At 50.7% G+C, this 25,398-nt stretch overlaps 1 protein-coding gene across 1 annotated transcript in view; it reads right to left on the reverse strand.

Moving 5' to 3' along the window:
• Positions 1 to 13,272: 13,272 nt before the first annotated feature.
• Coro2b (coronin 2B) overlaps positions 13,273 to 25,398 on the reverse strand; it is a 29,336-nt gene continuing 17,210 nt past the window's right edge. The window contains exons 4-12 of the mRNA XM_090321728.1: positions 22,511 to 22,660; positions 21,629 to 21,793; positions 20,051 to 20,167; positions 19,256 to 19,360; positions 18,566 to 18,662; positions 17,955 to 18,067; positions 17,635 to 17,725; positions 17,272 to 17,411; positions 13,273 to 15,060 (exon numbers count right to left, since the gene is read on the reverse strand). Of these exons, the coding sequence (XP_090177854.1) occupies positions 14,929 to 15,060; positions 17,272 to 17,411; positions 17,635 to 17,725; positions 17,955 to 18,067; positions 18,566 to 18,662; positions 19,256 to 19,360; positions 20,051 to 20,167; positions 21,629 to 21,793; positions 22,511 to 22,660 (1,110 nt within the window). The 3' untranslated portion in view covers positions 13,273 to 14,928. The remainder of the gene's footprint in view (positions 15,061 to 17,271; positions 17,412 to 17,634; positions 17,726 to 17,954; positions 18,068 to 18,565; positions 18,663 to 19,255; positions 19,361 to 20,050; positions 20,168 to 21,628; positions 21,794 to 22,510; positions 22,661 to 25,398) is intronic.

Here is a 25,398-nt window from a genome sequence, read left to right on the forward strand (position 1 = left end):
GGCTGGGTTTGGTTTGGTTTGGTTTGGGTTTTGTTTTTTTTTTTTCAGTTTTGGATTATTGTTTGGGGGTTTTTTCTTTTCATATATCCAGCACGGAAAAAAACTTAATGCAAAACTGTATTTTCTTACCTAGTGGAAATCTGAACTGCTCAAATCCCTAGTGAATGTACAGGTGGCTGCCCTGCCCTTTTTCCAGTTTGCTTTAGAAGTGGAGTGTTACTTCCTAACCCACCCCATCTGTATAAAGAGCACCACACCCGCCCTTCTCCTGCCCCTCTGGAGAGCCAAACTTTGCGTTTTATGTCTGTTTGTCATTGATAAAATTTCAATAAATCTTTTTATACAAATGTTGGGGAATGGCTTCTTTTGAGTCCAGTGGGCTTGACCTCAAGATGCACGATCTTTCAATACATCAAAATTTACTTGAAAATAAAAGTAGGGCCGGTCATGGTGGTTTCACTCCTGTAATTCCAGTACCCAGGAGGCAGATGGAGGAGGATCACAATGGATTAAGTAGTGAGTCCCAGACCATCTGGGTTACACAGCAAGATGAGGGTCTCAACCACTGAAAAAGGAAGTTAAAGTACCAAAAAGTCAGGTCAGCCCATTCTTAGAACTTTGTTCTGAAACCTCTCACTTTTTTGTTTTGGGGGCATTTTTTTGTTTGGTTTTTTGGTGCCAATCCTGGGCCTTGAACTCAAGGCCTAAGCACTGTCCTTGGGCTTTCTCTCACTTGAGCCACTGTACCATTTCTCGTTTTTTTTTCTTTGTACATGATACCGAGGAATCGAACCTGGGTCTTCGCGCATGCTAGGCAAGCACTCTACCACTAGGCCAAACTCCCAGCCCTCATTGTTTTCTTTTTATAATGCAAAAGGAATGCATGCTTTCTGGAATGTATAGAACAGTTCAGATTGTGAGGGGTTTTGGGGGGCTTTTTGTTTGTTTTTGTTGTTTTGCCAGTCCCAGGGCTTGAACTCACATCTGAATACTGTCCTTGAGCTTTCTCAAGGCTTAGCTCTCTACCACTTGAGTTACAGCAACTATCTGGCTTTTTCTATGTATGTGGTACCGAGGAATCGAACCTGGGTCTTCAGGTATGCTAGGCCAGCACACTTACCACTAACCCAAACTCCCAGTCCCATGAGAACACCTCATCACGAGTGGGTTAACGTGGGCCATAGGATACCCTTATCACAGCTAAGCACTCCTGTCAACCCCTCAACAAGATCAATCATTCTGGCCATTTTGCACATGAGAAAGACTGAGGCGGACTAACTTGTAAATAAGAAGAGATCTGTCTAGGAGGAAGAGAGGAAGCTCAGCCAAGAACAGAAGCGGGGTGGGGAAGAGCCAGTCTTCAGACCTCAGCCACCTGAGTATCTGAGACTACAGTTGTAAGCCACCAGCACCAGGCTAAGAATGATATTCAGGGCTTGATCTGTGGCCTGAGAGGCTAGTCCACTTACATTGGCAATTGATTGCAGAATCCCACTGGGGATCGGGGGGAGAAAATCATCTGAGACCGCCCTGTGATCCTGCTTCTGCTCTCCGCAGCCCCACGTTACAGGTGAAGGAGCAGACTGTGTCCCACGCAGGAAGGCCTGGGCTGGTATTGGGATGGAGCTTTCTGGTCTGCAGTACACAGGGAGGTCTTTCCTCTATTTTCAACGGTTGTGCAGCCCAGGCTGACTGAACCAAGATTTGTCTCGCCCAAATTTTGACTCATTTCGCACCTTTTCCCAGGACCCTGCTCTCCTGCCAAGCATGCACAGTCTCCCACCCACGCACCTGCAGCTCGCCAACTTCCAAGCAGTGACAGAACCAGGCTCTCCAGAGTCCCTAGGAACAGATGTCTTGCAAGGAAAAAAAAAAAATGTGCTGAACCTCAGGAACAAGGAGAATGAGTCTGCTCCTGGAAGGAGAAGCCCTGGATGCCTTCAAGGGCCAGCAATGCCCCTTCCAACATGTAAGGCACCAGTCCTGAGCCACGGCCATCCCTCTGTGACATGGGCCAGTCATGTCTCAACTGTCCATGTCCTGGAAGCATCAGGAGACCAGAGCGTGTGTGATTCAGGCAGAGGAGGGATTAGAAGGATTGCCAGGATCCTGGAGAAAAATCGGGAGGCATGGATCTCCTACCTGGGCACAGGAGACTGGCATCTGCAGGAAGATGGTTCCAGGGAGATCATCACTTAGGAGAGACTACACTCATCAAGTTCAGTCCTCCAGCGTTATTCCAATTTACCTCCATCATACACACTGCAGGCCTGAGCATTCATGACTTGAAGCTGCTGCCACTGAATGGTCCCTGTGTTTAGCCTCACTGCTCACTCACATTATTATTATTATTACTATTATTATTATTATTATTATTACTGCCAGTCCTAGGGCTTGACTTCAGGGTCTGAGCCCTGTCCTTGGGCTTTCTCAAGACTAGTAAGTGCTCTACTACTTGAGCCACAGCACTACTTCCAGCTTTTTCTATGTATTAGGTACCAAGGAATTGAACCTAGGGCTTCATTTATGCTAGGCAAGCACTCTACCACTAGGCCATGGTCCCAGCTCAATCAAAACTACAGCTTATTTCAGGCTCTTTATGTCAGAGATTTTGAAGGCTTGAGGCACTTTTTCCCCCATAACACCAACTTCTGCAAAAGTCACGCCAGCTCTCAATAAATCTCAGGTTTTCACTTTAGCGCTTCACTTAAGCGCATTGGCTGTTACTTTGCTTTTGCAGCATTAATTGCTGTTTTGGGGGGTGGGGTGGAGGTGAATTTTTCACAAAATAGGGGCAGAGAGACACTTAGCAGACCACACAACGATTTCAACACCACTGGCAATGACAGGACTCGGACTTCTGCAGCAACTGTGCCATGCAATACATGCATGAGAATTTAATTTTTGTTTTGGATAGGTGATGTGGCTTAACATGGCAGAATGAGCTATGGACCAACCAGCGTGAGGCCCTGAGTTCAAGCCCCAGGGCAACCATCACCAACTACAAAAAAAAAACCTTCCAAGTTTTGTTTTGAAAATTTTTCTCAATTTAAAAAAGTATATTGCTGTTCTGGGTTGATTGCACTGGGTCCAAACTGTACAACAAATCTGCAAGCAAGGCAGGTTAGCAGTAGAAGGCTGGTCCTTGGAGACAGGATGCCTCATACCTCAGAGGAGGTATATTAAAGAGAGAGGAAAAGGCTGCAGAGAGAGGAAACCGATTTGTTAGTGAAAGATGAGAAAAAGAGTGCACAGCAAGACACCGGAGAGAGTGAAGAAAAAATGAAATCATGCCATTTGCAGGAAAGCAGATGTTAAACAAGAAAAGCTGGGTTCAAAAAGCCAAATATTAGGGCTGGGAGTTTGGCCTAGTGGTAGAGTGCTTGCCTAGTATGCACGAAGACCCAGGTTCAATTCCTGGTACCACATACGTAGAAAAAAAACTGCAAGTGGTGCTGAGGCTCAAGTGGTAGAGTTCTAGCCTTGAGAAAATCCAAGGACAGTGCTCAGGCTCTGAGCCCAGGACTGGCAAAAAAAAAAAAAAAAAAGCCAAATGTTAGACAGGTACAGGTGGCTATCACTTGTAAGCACAGCTACTCAGGAGGCTGAGATCTGAGTTTCACAGTTCAAAGCCAGCCTGGGCAGGAAAGTCTGTGAGACTCTAATCTCCAATTAGTCACTAAAAAAATGGAAATAGAGCTGCAGTTTAAATGGAATGGACCAACCTTGAGTTGAAAAGCTAAGGGAGACTAGCCAGGCCCTGAGTTCTAGCACCCATACCAAAAAAGAAAAGAAAAAAAAGTCAAGTAGTACATGTGGCTCACTCATGGAATCTAGATTTTAAAGAAATATAATTTCCCTCTCGCCTCATCTCCTTCCTGCCATAGTATGGGCTTATCTTTGAATACTATCCTGCCCCTACTCCATTCTCTATCTCTGTGGTCAGCTGGATAGTTCTGAAATCATAAGCCAAAACAAACCTTTCTTCCTTTTTGCTGGGCCTGGGGCCTGAACACTGTCCCTGAACCTTTTTGTGCTCAAGGCTACCACTTGAGCCACAATGCCACATCTAGCTTTTTCCAAGTAGTCTATTGGATATAAGAGTCCCACAGACAGCCCTGGATAGCTTCAAACTGTAATCCTTAGATCCCAGCCTCCTGAGTAGCTAGGATTATAGGCTTGAGCCACCACACCAATCCCTGGTCCAAACCATTCTTTTTTTTTTTTTGTCTGTCCTGGGGCTCAAACTCAGGGCCTAAGCACTGTCCTTGGGCTTTCTCAAGGCTAGCATTCTACCACTTGAGCCTCAGCTCCACTTCTAGCTTTTTCTGTGTATGCAGTACTGAGGAATTGAACTTGGGTCCTCGTGCATGCTAGGCAGGCATTCTACCACTAGGCCAAACTCCCTGTCCCCCAAATCATTCTTTAACTTGCTGCACTCAGGTTATTTGTCCAAGCAAGGAGAAATCTAACCAGCACAGGTGGTTTTTTTTAAAAAAAATTAGCCATAATTTTAACTCGATAAGATGTTTTATCCTATTTTGTCTTCATATTGTTATTTCATCAGGAAATCTCTCAGACACGCAGAAAACTTGAAAACACATTTAGATTCTATATTTACCATTTTGCTATCTTTAATTTATTACTTGCACACTAATCCATTCTATGTATTTCACTGATTTCCAGAAATCAGTGTACTTACTTTGTCTCTAAATACTTCAGTATACATATCATTAGCCATGGCTCAATATTGATTCATAATTCTTCAGGTTTTCCAGTCAAACAGTGAAATATACCATCTTTTGAGTGTTTGATGAATTTCTGGTAATTCTTATCCCAATGAAGATATAAAATCATTCTACCACTTCCCAATACCACAGAAATAATCATCTGAGTGGAATCATTATGGCATGTTCTCTTGTGCCTGCTCAGCATCATGTGTTGAAAGGTCTGTCTGAGTTCTTACACTGATCAGTACTGTGTTTATGTTTATGGTTGAGTCGTATTCCACTACAGTTTTATTCACTTTTGCCTTCTTGATTTTGCAGCTTTGGGTGGGGGATATAGATGTTTCTGAGTTTTTTCTTCCCATTGGAGAGGTCTGTTGTCATTACCCCATGTCCTCACTGTCTGTGATCCAAGTCTTTGCCTTGAAGTCTACTTTATCGGATGTTGCATAGCCATGCATAGACTACCTGCTTAGGTACGCAAGGTACAACCTTCCATTCACAGCGCTGCAAATAAATAAATTAAATAAATAAAGGCCACTCCTGCTTTATTTTGATTGGTATTTGCATGGTCGTGGGGTTTGAACTCTGGGCCTGGGCACTGTCCCTGAGCTCATCAGCTCAAGTCTAGCACTCTACCACTTGAGCCACAGTGCCATGTCCAGTTTTCTGGTGGTTTATTGGTGATAAGAGTCTCACAGACTTTCATGCTAGGGTTGGCTTTGAACTGCAATCCTCAGATCTCAGCCTCCTGAGTAGCCAGGGTCATAGGGATGAGCCCCTAGTGCCCAACACAGTCACGGGTTTTTGTATGTGAATGTTGCAGCCCACTGTGTTGCCAAAGATGTTTCTCAGGTCTAGGAGATTTGGTGTAGGACTCTCTTATTGGCAAATAGGGTCCCCTCTCTCGTGACACCACCATCTCCATAGCCCCCATGGCTCCCACAGGGTGGCAAAGCCCTGCAGTCATCAGAAGTCACTCATAGCCAGTGAGGCCTCTTCCAGGGCGAGAGGCGCCTTTGCCTAAGGAGGAGCCCTGGCACCTCCCAGGCTGTGTGTGTCTTCATGTGGATGTGAAACTTCATGTCTGCTGTCACTGCCTGTGGGACGTCACTGGCTTCTGACAACACTTCTGGGAGACCCCGTGTGGTCACATGACTTCAGTCTCTGGTCATGCTCCTTCTGTGGTTCCACCTCTGTCTCTCTCGCCATGAACGCAGCGTTCCTTCAGATCACAGAAGCACCTCAGAGTTCTCACCTGGTGGAGGGCTCTCAGCCTTCTGGATTGTTCTTCACTCATGCACTTATATCCTCCCTCTCTCTCTTGCTCTCCCTCCACCCCACCCTGCCTGTCTCTTCGATTCCATACTGTATTAAAGAAAACCATTTTTTAAAAAGTAGAATAGAGGGCCAGGAGTTTGGCCTAGTGGTAGAGTGCTTGCCTAGCATGCACGAAGACCCAGGTTCAATTCCTTGGTACCACATCCATAAAAAAAGCCGGAAGTAGTGCTGAGCTCTACCCTTGAGAAAGCCCAAGGACAGGGCTCTGGCCCTGAGTTCAATCAAGCCCCAGGACTGGTGTCTGTGGGGGGGGCGGGGCGGGGGGGGGGAATTAGAATAAAGAATGCTGCATATCTATTACCCAGTCTAAGAAAGAAAAGCCAATCAGGACCTCTTTGTAATTCACATGCATAATCCTCCACAATCTCAGTGTTCTTAAACTTCATGTTTTTTTTTTCCTTATTGGATATTAGAATATGTTACAGATAACTGTAAAGAATAAAGAGCTATTTCCCAGATAGGTATTTAGAGCCTCTCTTTTGACTTCCCTTCCTTGCCCTTACCTCCTTCTCACAACTCTAAATTTCATGAAGTTTCCTTTGGCATTTTAGAAATGAAGGTTTTAGGGCTGGGAATGTACCGTGGAGGTAGACCGAGTGGGTGCCTTGAATGTATAAGGCATTGCGTTTGATTCTCAGCCCCCTGCCACACACACACACACACACAAAAAGTAGTTCTTACATATGTGTATGCGACATTGCTTGCTATTTGATATTGTTTGGTTAGGAGCGCATACTATACACATGTGAATATCCTGGGCTCTTTTCTTCTCCTTTAATATAATTTCTCTGCTTTTTTCAAGGAGTTACAGATAGCTGTTTTGCACTTCTCTTTCCTGCTGTGTGATATTCCATAATTTACCATTCTTTGGCTATTATATGTTTTTTTTTTCCTAATAGAATCACAGCTTCCATAAACTCTCTTGAATTTGCTCCCTCGTGCAAACATACAAGCGTGATGGAAATTAGACCTGAGGAATGGGTCGATCTAGTATAATTCTCTGGAAGGCCAAGGAAGAAGATAAGGGCCAGGCTGACTGGCTCAGTCCAGGGTCTGTCCTGGTTTTGGGTTTTTTTTTTGTTTTTGCCAGTCCTGGGCTTGAGCTCAGGGCCTGAGCCCTGTCCTTGGACTTTCTCAAGGCTAGAGCTCTACCACTTGAGCCTCAGCACCACTTCCAGCTTTTTTGTATGTATGTGGTACCAAGGAATTGAACCCGGGTCTTCATGCATGCTAGGCAAGCACTCTACCACTAGGCCAAACTCCCAGCCCCCTGTCCTGGTTTTAATTCCTTCTAAAGCAGGTTTCCTGGGTGACTCTTGATTCACATCCAAGTACCAAGAACCCCTGTGTAGTTTAGAAGTGCTGACTTGAACCCGAAGTGACTCACCCTTCAGTAAGTGATGGGACATTTTGTACCCACCCACCACGGATGTGGACAAGAGTTACCATTCGCTTGCATTCCTCACTGTGGAACCTACGCAGGAGATTTCTTGAGTGTCACCATATCTGTGAGTGTGGAATGATACACTGTATCATAAGGCAGACGTGACTAGCTAGCTATTTACCTTCTGTATGCATTGTCTGTGCTAAACCCCTTATCACCAAGCTACCAAATCCCTATTTTTATATTAATTCCTACTTTTTATTTTCCTCTTCCTTCCTTCCTTCCTTCCTTCCTTTATTTTTGTTTTCTTTTTTTTTTACCTGTCCTGGGGCTTGAACTCAGGGCCTGGGTGCTGTCCCTGAGCTTCTTTTGCTCAAGGCTTGCACTTTACCACTTGAGCCACAGTGCCAGTCTCACCTTCTTCTGTTCACGTGATACTGAGAACTCGAACTCAGGGCTTCATGCACGCTAGGCAAGCACCCTACCACTAAACCACATTCCCAGCCCCTAATTCCTACCTCTTTAATGCTGTTATTTAACTTTATATGCATGTCTTGTCTCTCCAATATATGTTACCATAGTTATCTCTGGCTTGATTTTTCTCTCTTTGTGCCTCCATTTACTCATGGCTCACACAAGGAATCCTGGTTTTCTATTTGCAGAGCTATTTGAGAATTTAATATTCAATAGAGAGCTTGCACTAGGACACTGCAACAATAGATTATTATCATAAAGATCTTACCTGTCTGCAGCAAGAACTGCCCTGGGGCCACCAGAAGAGAAAAGGCTGATTGGTGGACCCTTTCCTTTCGGTTGTCTCTAAAGTTCTCTTGTGTTCAGGCACTATTATATCTAGCCAAGAATTGTCCCCAAAGTTAAATGCACCCCCTTCACCTACTTTAAGGGAAAAGAGCACAAGCATTAACCAATTCTCACTGGAGAACTGGGGCATGGGCGACTCTGGAAAGAAGGGGTGGATGGATGGTGCCTTGCTATGTAGTGCAGAGTAGCTTTGAACTTGACCTTTCCCTGCCTGTCTGGGATTACAGGTTTGCATCTCTGCTCTTGAAGAGCTCCTCCAATGTCCTCCTCGCAGGACTTCAGCTTCTGATCTTAACAGCTGGGCTTTCCCCTCCCCTTTCCTTTCCTCCCTAGGCTCTTCCTTTGTCTCACATTCCTGTCCATTTCTTAGACAGAGCTGGAGAAGTGGCTTTGTTTTTTCCTCCCAACTTCTGTGCCCCGCCCCACACTCACCTTCTGGCCCCCAGGAGACTTATCAAGGTATTTTTCTAAACAAAGGCATTTCCTTCCCTAAAGGGAACTCTGCTACCACCTGATAAAAGAGCGACCTGGCTTATCTATGGGGGCAGTGACTCTTTACTTCACTGCTTGCTTGCCTGGAGCCTTCTGGCCGGAGGAAGAGAGAAAAGACCAGGGCTGAGCTGTGAGGTCACCATCTCACAGTGCACTCCTTGGTGTCCTCTGTGTGTGTGTGTGTGTGTGTTTGTGATGTATGTGTCCTATGTGTGTCCTTTGATGTCATGTGTTGTATACATCCTGTGTATGTCTTCTGTGTATCTTATGTGTCATGCATGCAATATGTTGTGTGTGTCTTCTGTGTATGTCATGTCTGATATGTGTCACACATGTGTCATACATGTGTCCAGAGTGTGGTACACGTCATGTTGTGGTATATGTGAATCCTATTTGTGTCCCTATGTGTATCCTGTGTGTGGTGTCAATTCTGTGTGCGATGTGTGTCTTGTGTGTGATATGTTTACTGTGCATGTCCTCTGTGTGATGTATGGTGTGTGTGTGTGTGTGTGTGTGTGTGTGGTGTGTGCATGTGTGTGTATGAAGCTGGGTAGCTCTGCATGGATGACCTTCTGAACAAGAACTTGAACCCAGATCTCTGCTCGTTCAATTATCTCCACTTTGGAACTGAAGATGAATTTGGTGTCTGTTAGAGTGGCTATTGGGCTAACAATGTCTCCACAGAGAAGGTTGAAAAAAAAGACCAGAGTTAGTTTCCCTTTTTTTTTTTGGTTGAGCCCCAAATGTTGCTATCTCCCAGGGCTATCAGCAGGCAGGGAGAGGACCCAGGGCCTCTTCACCCGCTACCCACCCCACCTTTTCAGGCTCACGTTCTCTCCTGACTCTATCTGGGGAAGCTGTCCCTCAGGCCACACCAGGTGGCATTCTCTTTTCTGGGAGCCTGGTGGACTTTTCTGGCCTCCCACCACTGCTGTTCTAGACCCGTGACTTCTAAATGTTCTTCATTATGACCGAGAATCAGAAATATACTTCCACCTCTGCCTTCTTCCCTGTCTCCCTCCTTTCCTCTCCTCTTCCTCTCCTCCGCCCTGTTCCCACCTCATTCTCCTTCTGAGTCCCCCTCTTCTGTCCCCCCTTTTCTTCTCTTCTTCCTCTTCCTCCAGCTTGCCCCCACCCCTCTTTCTTTCCTTCCTTGTGTTTCCCTCCTTTTCCCCTTTCCTTCTTCCTCCTCCATCTTCTTCCAATCTCTCTTCTGTCTCTCTTTGTCTCTGTCTCTTTCATACACACACACACACACACACACACACACACACACACACACACACACTGGAAGATGTTTCAGATTCATTTGCTCAGGTGGATGGAAGCTTTAAAAAACCTCTCCAGGCTTTCTGTGCCTTCTGAACCTGAACATAAAGCCCAGAGCTCAATGGCCACCTGCCAGCCACCCCTGGCTGCAGCATCATAAAGCCTCTATGACCCTCATGGTGCCAACAACTCCTGTCCCCCATGACCTTGAACACATAGAGACCTTGCTCCTTCTCTCTGGGAGGAAGCTTGGGGTCTTCTGCACCCTCTGTCCTGTGGATGGTCGATGCGTGGTGGGAACGATGCAGTATTCCCAGACACACGTCTGTACCCTGTCCATGTGTCTGCGTCCCATCCATGTGCATGCATCCCTCCCACACATCTGCACCCTACCCTCACGTCTGCACCCCTCCCCCACGTCTGCACTCCACCCACACGTCTGCACACCATCCCACAGGTCAGAGATGTGAGGACCTCAGTGGCTCTGCTGACTCCTAACATAGCTGCTCTGAAACAGTAAATGCTAATTGGAAATTAGCAAAAGCTGAGGTCCTAATCAATCGGACCCTTTTGGTGGTCCAACAGAGACCTCCTGGAGACTTCCAGCTGCAGCTGGTGAACCCCAGGCTTGGGTTGGGTGACGAACACTGGGCCTCTGGAGTCTGGGACCTCTCCCCTGCCCTTCTTTCTGGCATTTTCTTCTGCCATCTGCTCAGCCCCCAAGCAACTGCAGGCTCTGCAGGCAGGGAGGACTTCTCTCCATGGAGAAGGCTGGGAAGGAGAGGCGAGCACCCTCCACTGGTCACTCTGCAAAACAGCGACGTACAGGGTGGTGGGAGACTTTGCAGCCCCCCTCCCCCTCCCTCAACACCTGGGCCTTTCAGATCTTGCCTGGTCCTGGGTCTGCTTGGCCACAGGTCTTGGCAAACATGGTTGGGTCATTAATTCTGGAGCAGAGGGAGACTCAACTCAGGACGAATAGGTTTAATAGGAAGGCAATCATCTGCCACCTGCTGGCTAGATTCAAGTTTCTAGCAAATTCTTTCATGGGCTTTGAATCTTGCTTTGATCACCATGACCTTGAAATACAAGATGATCCCCCCTCAGTGTCCCCAACCCCTGCCTCCCACCTACACCCAGTGTGTTAACCCTATCCACGCCAGCAGCCCAGCCCAGGGCAAGGCAGTGCTTAACCATGAGGGTACATGATGGAGGGGGTGTGGGGGGTCCCCACCTCCTAGGCAGTGTTGACCAGCCAGGAGTCAGGGAGGGGCTCACAGACCAAAGCCACTCTTTTGTCCTCACCTCGCTTCTCTCCTTCTCTCTCTCTCTGTGCAAGCCTGGCCCACTTTTGCTTGCTACCAAATTGAAATTCCAAGGGAAGACAAGACAGTCTGCATGTTGTCCCCAAACTGGAAAGACAGAGCCAGCTGAGAGCTCTGCCAACATCCCAGAGCTGGCAGCATGGAGGGTAATGCCTGTTTATGCCCTCTGCTGCAGGCAGACCCAGCACCCGTAACCTCAGTCCTTCCAAAGCTGGAAGACGGGGGAGCCAGGAGGGTGTTTTTTTTTTTTTTTCTCAGTATAGTATGAAGTCATTTCCCACAGTGAGGAAGCAACCACGTTTTGCACGCTCTCACAGTCCACTGGCAGTCTGGGAGGCTTGCCCAGTACCAGGAGAGTCTAAAAATGTCTAGGCCCATCTTAGGGTCTCAGGAGACTGGCTGGAAGACAACCTCAGAGCTAGAAAGCTCCAAATAGCTGCCCACTCCACGCTGAACCCAGCCAAGAGTGATGCCCACCCACGGCAGAGCTCAGTGTCCTACTGATGTCACAAAGGTCAGGCCCCAAGCACTGGGCTTGGTGTGTGTTCAACTGTGACAGAGACCCAATCAGGAGGCAGGGGCGGGGCCAGGAGGCCGACAGGGGGTAGGATCCTCTCCATGGAAGAGGAGGGTCTAGAGTGGAGCTGAAGACATCTTTACGTAGAAAAAGAGGGGGGCACCCAGTGGAAAGCTGGGTGGGCACCAGTTGTGAGGCTCTCATCCGTCTTTAGGTAATTAAAGTTGTGCAGTGGGCTCAGCCAGAATTAGCACAGAGTGGATCATAGTACACGAAGAATTTCCAGGGGAAAGTGAGTTATTTAACAGGTGCACTTGGGGGAGGGGAAACAGGATGAACCCTGGCCTTAGGGGATTTTGTCCATCAGAAGTAGCAATAAGAGTTCTGGGCTGAGGGGCTGGACAGGTCATCTCCTGTCAGCACTCTCCAAATTCCCAGGCCTTGCTGGAAGCCCTCTGTTCTTGACTTCGGATGCTAGACTGGGGGTGGTTTTGAGCATCGCCACCCCCTCTGTGCCACCACGACGGAAGCCTCAGGCCTTCGACCAGGAATGGGCCTAGACTGTCCCTAACCTCACTGTGTAGATGAGAAAATGTCTCTCAAAGAGGAAAAGGGACTCACTTGACTTGGCACAGACAATTTGGGCCAGAGCCAGGATGGCCCAGCTCTGCCCAATGTCTCATTCCTGGGTCCCCCCTCCTTTTCTCTGCCCTTTCCTCTGAGTCTCATGTCCCAGGCTGTCAACTACCTGAGGACTCACTGCCCACTGTCCCCACTCCTGATTGTCTCTCAAAAGAGCAGACTTTGCCCAGCTTGGGCCAGGCTGGAGACAAAGCCTATACCTCCTCTCCCCCTGGTGACTGGATGAAGTGACCTCAAGCAGGTCACCACACAGCCTGACTCCTTTCCTGAGATGGGAGCAGTAATAGAGGTGAGAATTCAGAGCCACTGTGAAGCACAGCACAGGTCACACGCACAGAACCTGCTCTGAACACTGAGATGTGCTGTTCTGAGACACCAGGCCCAGCCCCAGCCCTGGACCAGGTGTAGAGTAGATGTCTTCAGACACCTGCAGGTATGGATCCTCAACCCTGCAATATCCAGGGACATTTGTGTGAGTCTGCCTTGTGGGCAGGGAAGGTCACTGCTGAGGATCTGGCAAGATCCAGGATGGCCCCAGTGCAAAGAACAATGCGTCCCACAACGCTGGACAGTGTGTAAGCTTGTCACTCAGGAAGACCAAGGAATGTGGTGGGAAGCTGGCAACTAAGATGCCATGGTGACTAGAGTGGGAACCCCCTACACACACACACACACACACACACACACACACACACACACACACACATACATACACACACGGAGAGGGCAAGATGACATAGCTGTGCCCAAGTCTGATCCATTGAAAACATTTTAATTCTATCCTTGAGAGGCAGCATAAATAACCACAGAAGACCACACAGGTCAATGGGGAAGGGGGAGAAAAAGCTACATAAGTGTGTGTGAGTGTGTGTGTGAGAGAGCGCGAGAGAGCGAGAGAGAGAGAGAGAGAGAGAGAGAGAGAGAGAGAGAGAGAGAGAGAGAGAGAGAGAGAGAGAGAGAGAGAGGAATGTTGACACTACCGAGCTTGGGGTGAAGTGAGACCTTGATCCTGCAGCCTGGGGGTGCAGAGGGACTTTGGGAAAGCTGAGTCTAGGCTGTCCCCTCCCAGCCTTGTGCAGAATGGACGGGCAGGGTGTCATGAGACAGGCAGGTGTGGCATGTTCTAGGCTGGAGAGCCCAGCCAATGGGAGAGATGGAATACCCATGCTCTCATCCTTAGGTCTCTTACCCCGAATGGTGCTTTGGGCTCCGAGTAGTAGGCAATAGAAAGGAGGAAGAGAAAAAAGAGATATGGCCTCTGAGAGTCGGGCACCCTTGGGCTCCGATCTGTTGCTTCGTCTACAGTACAGATGGATGGATGTAAGAGCCTCCGGGGGCCTACATGTCAAGAACTACGTGACTATGTGAACCTTAAAGTGCTCTGTGGATGCGAGGGCTGTGGTCATTCTGCGTGCAGTAAGGCTGAAAGTGGCTGAGACCCCTGGTCTGCCAGCCCCCTCTCCCCAGTGGACCTCCACCCTTCTCAGCCCAGGCTTCCAGAAGAAAAGGCCTCATCCCAGCTGGAGTCCCAGGAGGGTGAGTGTGGAGGGTGCAGGCTTAGGGGTTTCAGGGGCGCCTAGGCCGGGCAGTGTGGCATATGGGCAGACTGTGGATGAAACTTCCAGTTCTTATCGTGGGGATGCCCCACACAGGTATTGGGTTATAGCCAGGGGGGAGAGCCTTGGAGCTCGGACCCCAAGTCCTGGACCTCTGTGTGACCCCCCCCCACCTCCAGGTGACCAGGGGAGGTGACTGCAGTCCTGTCACCCGAAAAATAAGACACAGACCCCTCCCCTGCCTGGCTTACAAAGCACTGTGCAAGAGCTCTGGAGAGGGATGAGGTTGGGGTCATGTGGTCCCCAGAACCCCCTCTTCTTCCCTGAAGACAAGGGCAGCAGGAGGGGCGTGTGGGAAGCTGGGCTGCTCGCTGCCCTTGAGTGACTCAGGTGCCCAGCCTGCAGAAGAGAGCAGGTAGAAGGGGCTGGGCAGTCCAGCCTGCAGTCTGCCCCTTATCCCCAGGAAGGAGCTGAGCTCCAGGTCCAGTGGGGCAGGTCTTGGCAGCCCCAAGGAAAGGAAGTTTGAGGTCTAAGTCCAGCTAGGTGCTGTTCCCTGTCCACAGAGGGTCCCCCCCCCCACCCCAGGAGTCTGACAGCTGGGTAGCAGGTAAGGGGGCTGCCAGCAGGGACAGGTTTGGCATGAGGTCAGGAGGTCAGGGTCTGTTGTTGAGGTGGCAGGTGGGTGTTCAGGGTGGCCCCCAGCTCCAGTCTGGGCTCGGTCCCTGGGGTCACGGGAGAAGAAGCAGTTAGGGAGAAGTAGAAACAACGGAGATCGAGATGGCTTCCACAAGATCCGGGGGGGTAGGGGGCAGCCGTTCCTGGGGTGTGGCCAGTAAGTCGGGGGGTGGGGGGGCTAGCAGTTCTTAGGGCTGTTGCGCAGGTTGTTGAGTTCTAGTTGGAGCTGCCGAAGGCGGATGTCCTTCTGGGCCAGCTCCTCTTTCAGCCTCCGGATCTCATCCTGCTGCCGGAAGAACATTCTGAGCAGCTAGGGAGGGGTAGGGGGGAGACAAGAAGCAGCCCGGAGGCCAGGAATGCAGGTGAGGAGGAGTGGTCATCGGATTTCCATACCCCCCCAGGCCTATCCGCCTGCCTAGGGCCCCAGGCCCCCTATTGCTGGCCTGCGGCAGCTGGCAACCCCTCAGCCCCTCCTGGCTTATCCAACACAAATCACAGCCCAGCTTTCCAAACAGCCCAAGCGCACCCCTCAGTGGGCCCTTGGGGTGGCAGGGGGGACAAGGAAAGAGAAAGCAATACTGGAGGTTATTCTGATTCAAACATAATACATGCATGTCTGAAATACCACGGAAAACTCTTGGGACGATTAATACATGCTAAAAGGAATGAACCATGAATGAATAAATGAATGAATGAATGGGCAGAAAAGTAAAGCAAGCTCTGGGAGAGAGGCATCAGCATATGGGGATAGGGCTAATATTTCTGAGTGAGCGGGGCTTGAACTCTGAGCCCCGGCTCTGTCCCTGAGCTCTTCAGCTCAAGGCTAGCGTTCTACTACTTAAGCCACAGCATCACTTCCCATTTTCTGGTGGTTAACTAGAGATAAGAGTCTCCTGGTGTTGGGGCCTAGCCTCCATCTCTGAGGCCTGATTCTGGCTCAGCTGCAATTAAAGGGCTTTGGCCAGGCATTCGCTCCTTGCATACCTCTCTTAAGGCATCTCTGTGTACATGACTCGACTGAACCCCCCGCAGCTTCGAGAGTCTCGCAGCAGCGAAAGTCTCGCGAGCTTTCCCGCACCTGTCCTGCCCAGTACCTGAAAGCCCCACCCAGACCCTTAGTGGTAGCACAGAGGCCCTCTTCCTATTGGCTAGCTTCCCAGTGCCCACCTTCTCCTACCCTAACAGTATATAACTAATTGTCTGACGCAATAAAGGCATGAGAGCATCAGAGAACATGAGATCAGCAGAGATCAGCAGAGAGATCTGATGCGCTTTCATGGTTAACACTGCTTCTGACTCAGCGTGGTTTTTTCTTCCCCGGTAATTGGGGGAGGGCTGGGTCATCGACACTTACCATCCCCCTCGGCTCCCGGGGGACTACAGGCTGGCCCTGTGTGTCCCTCCCAGAAAGGAGCAACATCCTGAACTTTCCTGCCTGGGCTGGCTTTGAACCACCCTTCTCAGATCTCAGCCTCCTGAATAGCTAGGATGACAGGCATGAGTCACCAGAGCCCAGCACTTCTTCCATTTCTATAACCAGAAAATGTTATGTCACTTCATCACTGTTTATCTGACACAGTGTCTTGATCCGTAACCCAGGCTGGCCTCAAACTTGTGACCCTCCTGCCTCAGCTTCCCAAGTGCTGGGATTACAGGAATGCAAATCACATGTGGAAACCTGTGAACCTTCTTGCTTCATCTCCTCTCCCTCCCAATGGCGCAAAACACATTTCATGGCAGGTATTGGGTTGCCTATCAGTATCTCCTTTAAGACCATCAGATCCCCAGGCTCAGTGCTGGTCTGGTTTTCCTCTGATCTTGTGGGACGGGCTGCTTCTAAGATGGTCCCTGGGGGACGGCAGCCCCCTGAGAAACCTAAGCTCAGAAACTGGGAGGATGTAAACTTAATATTAAGTCTTGGGGTGATGTGGCACACATCGACAGATAGCCAATAACGGCTGTCTCCTCTGAGAACTTGGAGCTGGCAGGAAACATGCTCTGATGCCCACAGTATTTCCTGTCCCCGTTTTCCCACGAGTCAGAAAAGCCAGGGACCTCGCTCAGCCTCACCAGCATGGCTGTTCTGCTTCCCTGAGCACAGAGCTTGGGTGTCTCCTGGCTGAGAGGAGCTGTGTGGGGAGCTGGGGCTGCAGTAGAGATGGATGGAGCTGCCCAGGTACCAGCTCTGCTCCCATTCTGAATGGTGCCAAGAGGTTTTCACACAGAGCCAGCAGGAAGTATGACCCCATGCTGGGCCAAAGGCTGGGCCATGATGCCCAGGACCCAGCTATAGGGCATTTACCAAGGCCCCAGGACACAGCAGGGTGCAGATAACAGGAGATGCCCAGCACTGGGCGTTACTCAGAGGGGTGGCATCTTCCAGATACCCCAGCCAATAGAGGCAACAGCAAGCTATGTGTGGTCTTCCTCACAGAAAGAAAAAAACGCCTTGGATTCGCAGCTGCTTTGTGAGCCGGAGCCATAACTGAGATGGCCCGGTAATAACTCAATGCGCCCTCACCTCGTTCTCTGTCCTGGGCGGGACGTTCTCCAGTAAATCTATTCCGTTGACCACGACGCTCTTCTTGTCCCTGATGGGAGCTTTGAACACCACTTTCGAGGACTTCTTGTAGCCTTCCTTCAAAGACATCAACACAGGGTCTGCAGAGGGAGGCAGGGGAGGCTCAAGGAAAACTGACTGCGCTGAACGGTAGGGCGTTGGCTGCACCCTGCTGAATAATGGGGTGTCTGCTGCCCCCTGAGTGGCCCTGAGTGGAGGCTGGGAGAGCGCCCATTCTTCAGGTTATGCCGGGGGAACCCGCCAAGCTGGCCAGGAGGGGAGAGGCCTGAGGCCACTTGCCCACTGCTCTACCCACAGCTGTACCTCGGTTCATGCCTCCCAGCCATTCGTCCGGGGTCAGCGCTGGCTCGGTGCCCGGTGTCATGGGGTAAATGTCTTCCTGGTAGGAATCGGACTGGAGGGGAGGGGAAGGAGGAGGGAATGGCAAAGGCCCAAGCCACATTGCCCGCTTCCCAGCTCCTGGTGTCCCCACACCCCCACTTGTGAACCTCACATTCACGGTGGCCTCCGTCTCCACTCCAGAGCGAGCCTGGACCTCGCCCACAGCCCCCTCCTCACCTGGGCTCGGCCAGGCTATGAGCGGTAGGATTGGATTCCAGGCCTTTCCAGCCAGCCCCACTCACCCTCCTGGGTACAATCATGGAGATGGGCTCAATCAGGCCCTTTAGAGTCACCAGCTTGTAGAAACGGAACACCTCGCAGGCCGACACATCCAGCCCGTGTTTGGGCATGACCCCTGTGGAAAGGTGGGTGGTTCTGTGGGGTTCCCGTCCTACCTTCTCAGTGTCTGTGCCCACTCCTGGCCGTCCCCAGCCAGGGCAGCCTGTGCTCTGCAGGCCATGACCCCGGGTGGAGCGGGTGGGGGGGATGTGGCATCCATGCAGTCCCTGCCTCTGACTGCCACTTCTCCAAGGTCCTCCTCGCCTGGGCCTTCACCACAGATGGCTTCACCACTGTGCACACTTTGGAGATGGGCCTGTTCAGGTGTGCTTGCTGGCACACACCTGCAATCTCTGTTAGTTTGGGGATCACTGTTTAAATTCAAGAGAGACCATCCCAACCAGGACGGCTGGGCACAAAGGCCCAGCTCTGGGGACGCACAATGGCTGGGCACAATGGTGTGTGCCTATTATCGAGAGAAGCACAGGGAAGGCTAACGCATAACACGTAACCAACAGCAGTAAGGGCGGGAGGCATGTCTCATGTGGACAGGACACGCGGCTCTGGACCTTACCTAGGCCTTTCTGGGGAGCCGGGGAGCGGAACTCCATGAGGTAACTCAGGTAGGGCTTCTCCGTGCTGAGCTCATAGTAACGGATGTTCCCATCACCCTGGGGGCAGGAGGGAGAAGGTGAGGAGGGTGGGGCCAAGGGGAGGGACAAGGCAGAGGGGAGGGGTCAAAGCAGAGCAGGGAGGAGCCTCTGAGATGGTTAGAGACGGGAAAGGCCCAGAGGCATTTAGCATCCTCACGGTTCCATCATGGAGGTCTTTCCAGTGGGATGGGAGGGTCAACAGCAGGTGTGTGTGTGCATGTGCATGCATGCACGGACATACACGTGTGTGTATGCCCCGATTGCGCAAGCACACACATGTACATGAACATGTGACGACGGTCTTTTTGACAAAGCCATATGCACCCAAGATGATCTGGCTGGTGTCTCAAATTCCATCAGTGTCACAGTACTTGAGGCTGAGATTTTTATTTCCATGTAAGTCCCCCCTCCCCCATCTTGCCATTTAATAAATTCTGTCACTCACACTTCAGTAAGAACCAATGTCAGACTTGAAAATAGGGGCAGAGAGGGGAAAAGGTGAGACCCGGAGCCCTGGGTTGGTTCACGGTTGGCTCTTCCGAGGGGTGGGACAGAAGCAGCAGGGGCAGGGGTCTCCTCTAGTCCCCAGTCCCTCCCCCACCTTCTACTACCTTTCCAGCAAGGTAGAGCATGTGGGTGTCAGCGTCATAGAAGGGGAACAGGAGGCCGGAGAGCCCATCAATCTCCTCTTCAATCAGCGGCATGGAGAGGTCCTCCTGTAGGGTGGGGTGGGGGCTCAGCTAACGTCCGGGCAGACCTGCATGTCACCCTGCAAACCCCAGTGAGGCCAGGCTACAAGGCCCAATCACAGAGGTCTGGGGGGGCTGAGCCTCCCTTCTGATCACACAGAGGCCCAGCGCGCTGCCCACACTGGCCGCTGGCCTGCAGAGCCCAGCTGTGCCGTTGCTCTGGGCGAGGTGGTGAAAGAGAACAGGGAAGCTCTGGACAGCTAGGACCCCCGGACCCCCCAGAGGTGGCCAGGCGGATGCAGACAGATGGATGCAGTGCAAGGGCAGAGGAGCCAAGTTCAGCTCTGGCACGCTACTCCTTATGAAAATGCTCAGCCTGGACTTTGGGGGAGAGGGTGGAATCCCCCCAAAAGGGGTCTGAAGCCGTCCTGGCCCGAGCAGGTCCTCTAACCCACTCTAGTTGGAGCTCCAGTGGGCAGTGTATGCCTGTGTCAGGGTAGTCCATCAGACCAGCATTCCAGGGGCCTTTTTCAGCCCTGTCCCTTGTCTGGTCCCCTTCTAACTAGAACAGAGGCCTAGGGACCCAGACCACAGACCTCACCTGAGGAGACCCCACCCCCGGCCACCCACCAGAGCTCCCATCTAGACTGCTCACTCCCTCTCTCCCAGACCCCTTCCTCTCCCCCTCCCCGCCTCCATGGACTGCCCAGAGCTGACCTGGTCCCAGAGTGCTATCTGTCTGGTATTCCACCTGGAGACCCCTGTGGTGAGCAGCCGCTTCATGTTTCCCAGGAAGACCACCCTGTTCACCCTGTGGTTCTTGCAGTTTGCCTCCTAGGGACAGAGAGAGGGGGTGAGCCAGCGCCCCAGCACTGAGTACTGTCCTGAGCTGAATTGTTCTATATTCTGATCCCGGGAGGCCAAGGCAAGGATCCTGGGAGAGGTGACACAGTCAAAGATCCCGGGATGAAGAGGTGACACTAGGTCACGCAGGTAGTCCTCAAATGCTGCCACCAGTGTCCTCCTGGCAGGGAGGTGTTCATCAGGGAACTGCAGCATCACTCTCCTCCACCCTCCACCATCCTTCCTACAGCACTGTGGAATCAGGGTTCCATCCTAGCTCTCTATCCAGAAGTGCTTGTCATGAATTCTACCCCAGTGTCCTTATCATGGGGACAGTCATCACAGGGGACAGTTGTCATAAGGCGCCTTGTCCTGGGGAATCCTTCTTGCTTCCCTGACCTCCCTGCCCTCTGAGCAAAACTTCTCAGAAACAGGAGCCAGGGCTCTCGGCTGTGGAGTCAGAAGTGCCAGGCGCCTCGTGCCGTCTGTGGTCTGAACGGTTCCCAAATCCTACCGGAGGATCTTCGGTGTCTACACACAGCAGATTAGCAGCAAAGACGAATGAAACTATGACATTTGCAAGAACACAGAGGAACTGAAGATGATCAATCAGCTGAAGGCAAATAAGCCAGGTTCAGAAAGACAAGTAGCATGTTTTTCTCTCACTTGCAAGAAGCGAGGCCTAAAGTGTGTGTGTGTGTGTGTGTGTGTGTGTGTGTGTGCGCGCGCACGCGCACACACAATTGTGGGGCTGTCTGGTAGGGGAGGGTGGCACAGGAAGGAGGGATGAGAGGGACAGAGAATGCTTAGGACGAATGATGCTCAAGTCCATTCTGCCTGTGTATAAAGATGGCATAATGAAACCCAGTAAAAACTGTTAGATAGATAGATAGACAGACAGATAGATAGATAAAACAGGGAGGGGACAAATAAAAGAGCAATAGAGGAGTCAATCAGATCAAAGCATTAATGGTGACATGCCCTGGCACAATTAATACACACTTGTTGAAATCACAGAATCCCTTAAGAAACAGATGTTCACTGGTCATTCCCAAATGGCATGGGATTCTTCCTCACATGGGAGGAAAACCCATGGGAGCTCCAGACCCAAACGGAAGCTCAGCTCCCACTTGAAGCCCCCAGCCCATTCCACACCAGTGCCCGGTGCATCCAGCCCGCTCCTGGGTCGCAGTTAATGCCTGCAACTGGCATGCTGACGGAGGCTCCAGGGCAAGGATCCCATCTGGAGGGGGCAGAAAAGGGTCCTGGGTCCCTTTTCCCCTCAGAACAAAGCAGGGCTCCATGGACTTGGAGGGCAGACAGGCACCAGCCTTCAGGTGAGATTCACAGATAAGGAGGGAGGCCTGCCATAGCCTTTTCCTCTAGGCCTGGCTCACGGCTGAGCCCGGGGGCCCCATTATTTCCTCCCCTCCACTCTGGGTAGGGCTCCACCTGCAGAACTCGGCCGGAGCGGGGCTCGATCACACGCAGCTTCTTGTCCTTGCAGGTGGTGGTGAGCAGGCTGCCATCCGTGTTGAAGGACATGCACAGAACCACATCGGTGTGGCAGTCAATCATCTTCACCGGCTCGCCCACGTCCAGGTTCCAGATGAGGACCTGCAGGGGAGGATGCAGGGGAGGATGCGGGGGGAGGCAGGGGCAAGGGCTCAGCTGCCACCACCACCAACAAATGATGCTACTGGGTTCTATGGAGAAAGACCCATACAGCTCATTTCTCAGGCCCTAGCAGATGCCCTTCCCAAGGTCGTAGGCCCGGCCTGGCCTCAGCTTCTGCAACCAGCAAGGAGAAGAAATGTCACTTGCTGGTTCCCAGGCTGTAGCATCTCTCTCTGTTTTGTGGGTTATGGGGCTTGAACTCTGGGCCTGGGTGATATCTCTGAGCTTTTCAGCTCAAGGCTACCACCCTATCCCTGGAGCCACAGCCCGCTCTTCCCGTTTTCTAGTGATTCATTGGAGATGAGAGTCTCACATTCTTTAATGCCCGGGCTGGCTTTGAACTGTGATCCTCAGATCTCAGCCTCCTGAGTAGCTAGGATTACAGGTGTGAGCCACCCATCACGCCTGGCTTGCAGATCTCTTCTGAGGACAGAGAAGGGCCAGGGCTCCACTCCCTTGCATTCAGGTGAGCACTGGCATTCTCCCCAGCCCATGCACCAGAAGCAGTAGGGTGCATGGGGTGTCTGTTCAGGTATGTGCAAGAGCTAGAAACCAGAGCAGTCTGTGTGCTGGGAAACGCCCTTTTCTGATAACTCCCAGGCGGCCCTGCTCTCTCCCTTCCATCCCTGCCAGCATCCCATCCCCGCAGCTACGCACCTTGTAGTCATAGCCAGCACTGAATAGGATGTTGTTGGTGGTGGGGTGCCACTCCACCAGCCCCACGCGCCGGCTGTGCCCGTGCAGCTCCAGCCGTGCCACGGTCATGTTCCTCTTCAGGCCGCCCTCTGGGATCTCCCAGATCCTCACCTGCCATGGAATGCGAAGGCTGTGGCAGGGCAGCACCGACAGGAGGCGCTGTGGAGAGCCTGCTTCCCAGGGGAGCATTTGGCTTTCCCAACTGGTTGGGTGTGGCACGTGCCGCTCTGGGTGGGAGGTGGAGCAGCCTGGGGCTTGGGTGGTAGGCTGCTCCCCTTTGCTTCTCTACACGAGGAGGTCACGACACGCAGGCTAAATGAGCCACTCCCAGGATACCGATCCTACTGTGGGCAAGCCAAGCTTGAGGAAGCCACAGGGGATTTTAGCCAGTGTCTAATTGAAAAACCCACCTTCCCTTCCCCGCCCTCCTGAGAATCTGCCTTCTGTCTGCTCTTCTCAGCACAGCTCCTGTGGGCACTCCCTGGCACACAGGACCGTGCCCCTCAGACTGTCTCTGGTGCCAGAGATGAGGAAGGGAGGTGCATCTCAGAGGTGGCCCAGAGGTGCCAGACTCAGGGGTAGACTGCAATAGGAGGCTGGGCCGAGGGGAAAGGCCGGGGAGGGCCTGGATAGAGCTGCTACCTTCATCTTGTGATACAGACCAGGATGAAAATGAGAGAAGGTGGGCACACATGGGGAGTGGTGAGGCACAGAATAGGCACTGTAGCCAGGCATCCCTTTAGGACTTTCAGCAGGGTTGGAAAGGTCTGGAACTCAAGCCAGTCAATCTGCAGTCTCCACTGAGCCATCTGGGGAGGGGGACACTTGTCTTGCCTGCCGTACTGGCAGAATAAAATGAGAAGAGAGGGGCCAGTTTGCAATTCTACAGAATTCTGTTATCACCACTAATATCATTTATTAGAGTCCAAGAGGGTGAAAGAGGATTAAAGCACACATGAACTACAACTTAGAACCGCTCTTTAAGACCACCCTTTTGAAAAGTGGAATTCCACCCTTGTTAGTGATAAGAAAACAGTGAAAAATAGCCTTGTGATAACATTTATAATTTGCTAAAATAGCCAACTTGGAAAAAAATAAAAAAGCCAGCGTTGGCAAGATTGCTTCTTCATTTTTTTTTTTTTTTGGTAATACTTGGAATTGAACCCAGGTCCTCAGGATTGCTAGGCAGCCATAACTTCTGACAATGATTCATCCCTTAAAACTCAATTCAAGAAGCTGGGCGCAGGTGGCTCATGCCTATAAACCTGGATACTCTGAAGGCTAAGATTTGAGCATTACAGTTCAAAGCTAGTGCAGGCAGAAAAGACTGCAAGACTCCATCTCCAATAAACCAGGAAAAGAGCTTAGAGTGAAGGCATGGTTCAAGTGGCAGAGAACCTTCTATAAGCAAGAAACTGAGCAAAGCATGAGGCCCTACGTTCAAACTCTGATACTGGCACAAAAACAAAAGCAAACAAACAAATACAATACAAGGACCTCTCTAGGCATTACAATGTTTATTGCAGCATAAACAGAAAAGGTAAGTGATTAATGTCAAGGGAGCAATGCATGCAAAAATAAAAATCACAGAAATGAGTATTTCCCTTGTGTTCCTAAAGGACCCCCAAAGCTGGGAGTTTGGAGTGAGAAAGGCAGTTTCTAGTCTGCTAAGGATTTGTTTATCACCTATCTATTTATCTCTGTATGAATCCATCATCTATTTCTATGTCTGTCCATCTATATCTATCTGTTTAATCTATCTAGCTCATGTTTAATCTATCATATCTCTCCAATCTAACATCTATCTATATCTATTTCTGTCCACCTATATCTATTTATCTCTATCATGTATAATCTATTTTCTGTCTACCTACCTACCTACCTGGGATATGTCTATCTATCTATTTCATCTCTCTAGAGACCTATCTAGAATCAATTTAACATCTATTTCTATTTCTGTCCATCTCTATCATCTATAATCTGTCTTCTCTGTCTACCAACCTACCCACTTAGGTAGGATCTGCCTATCTCTATCTATCTATCTATCTATTTATCTATCTATCTATCTATCTATCTATCTATCTATCTATCTATCTATCTATCTATCTTCTGTGCAGTCATGGACCTTGAACTCAGTGACTGGGCTCTGTCCTTGCGTTTATTTGCTCAAGGCCAGTGCTCTACCACTTGAGCCACAGAAAATCTTGCTGACCAATTGGAAAGAAGAGTCTCATCAACTGTTCTGCCCAAGCTGGCTGAATCTCAATCCTCAGATCCCAGCCTCCTGAGTAGCTAGGATTATATGCATGAGCCATTGGTGCCTGGCTGCTTTATTTTTGTAAATGGCCAGAGAGACATCTGTTGTCCAACTATCCCAAGATGAACTGGACCCTGGGTTTCTGCTCTTTCGGGATGCCAGATCATTCTGGAAAGATTGTCACACAAGTGTGTGCTCTCGAAGGACAGAGGGGAGGCGTGGGTCACCTTTTTAAAAGTTGGGAGCTTAGCTCAGTGGTAGATCATTTGCCTGGCAGCTTAGCACTGCAAATACACATGTGCACACACACACACACACACACACACACACTCACTTTTATCCACCCCCCCAAAAAAAAACAGGCAGGTGAGAAAAGCAGCTTGGGGCAGCATCGGTGCCCTGCCCAGGTATTCTGGAAAGAGCTACACCGCTCTGAGGAAGGACAGCAGAGCTTGACTCGAAGGCAAAAGAACTGATGCTGGGCTTGGCCTGCCAGGGAGAGACGGCCTGCTTCCTTTCTCCTGGGTATGAGAGCTTTCTCTCTGAAGCCCCTACCCGCCTCCAGCTGCTGCTCTCCCCTCCACCCACCCCA

This window comes from Megascapheus bottae, chromosome 30, assembly GCF_031878675.1.
Source record: "Megascapheus bottae isolate mThoBot1 chromosome 30, mThoBot2.hap1, whole genome shotgun sequence".
Classification (NCBI taxonomy): Eukaryota; Metazoa; Chordata; class Mammalia; order Rodentia; family Geomyidae; genus Megascapheus; species Megascapheus bottae.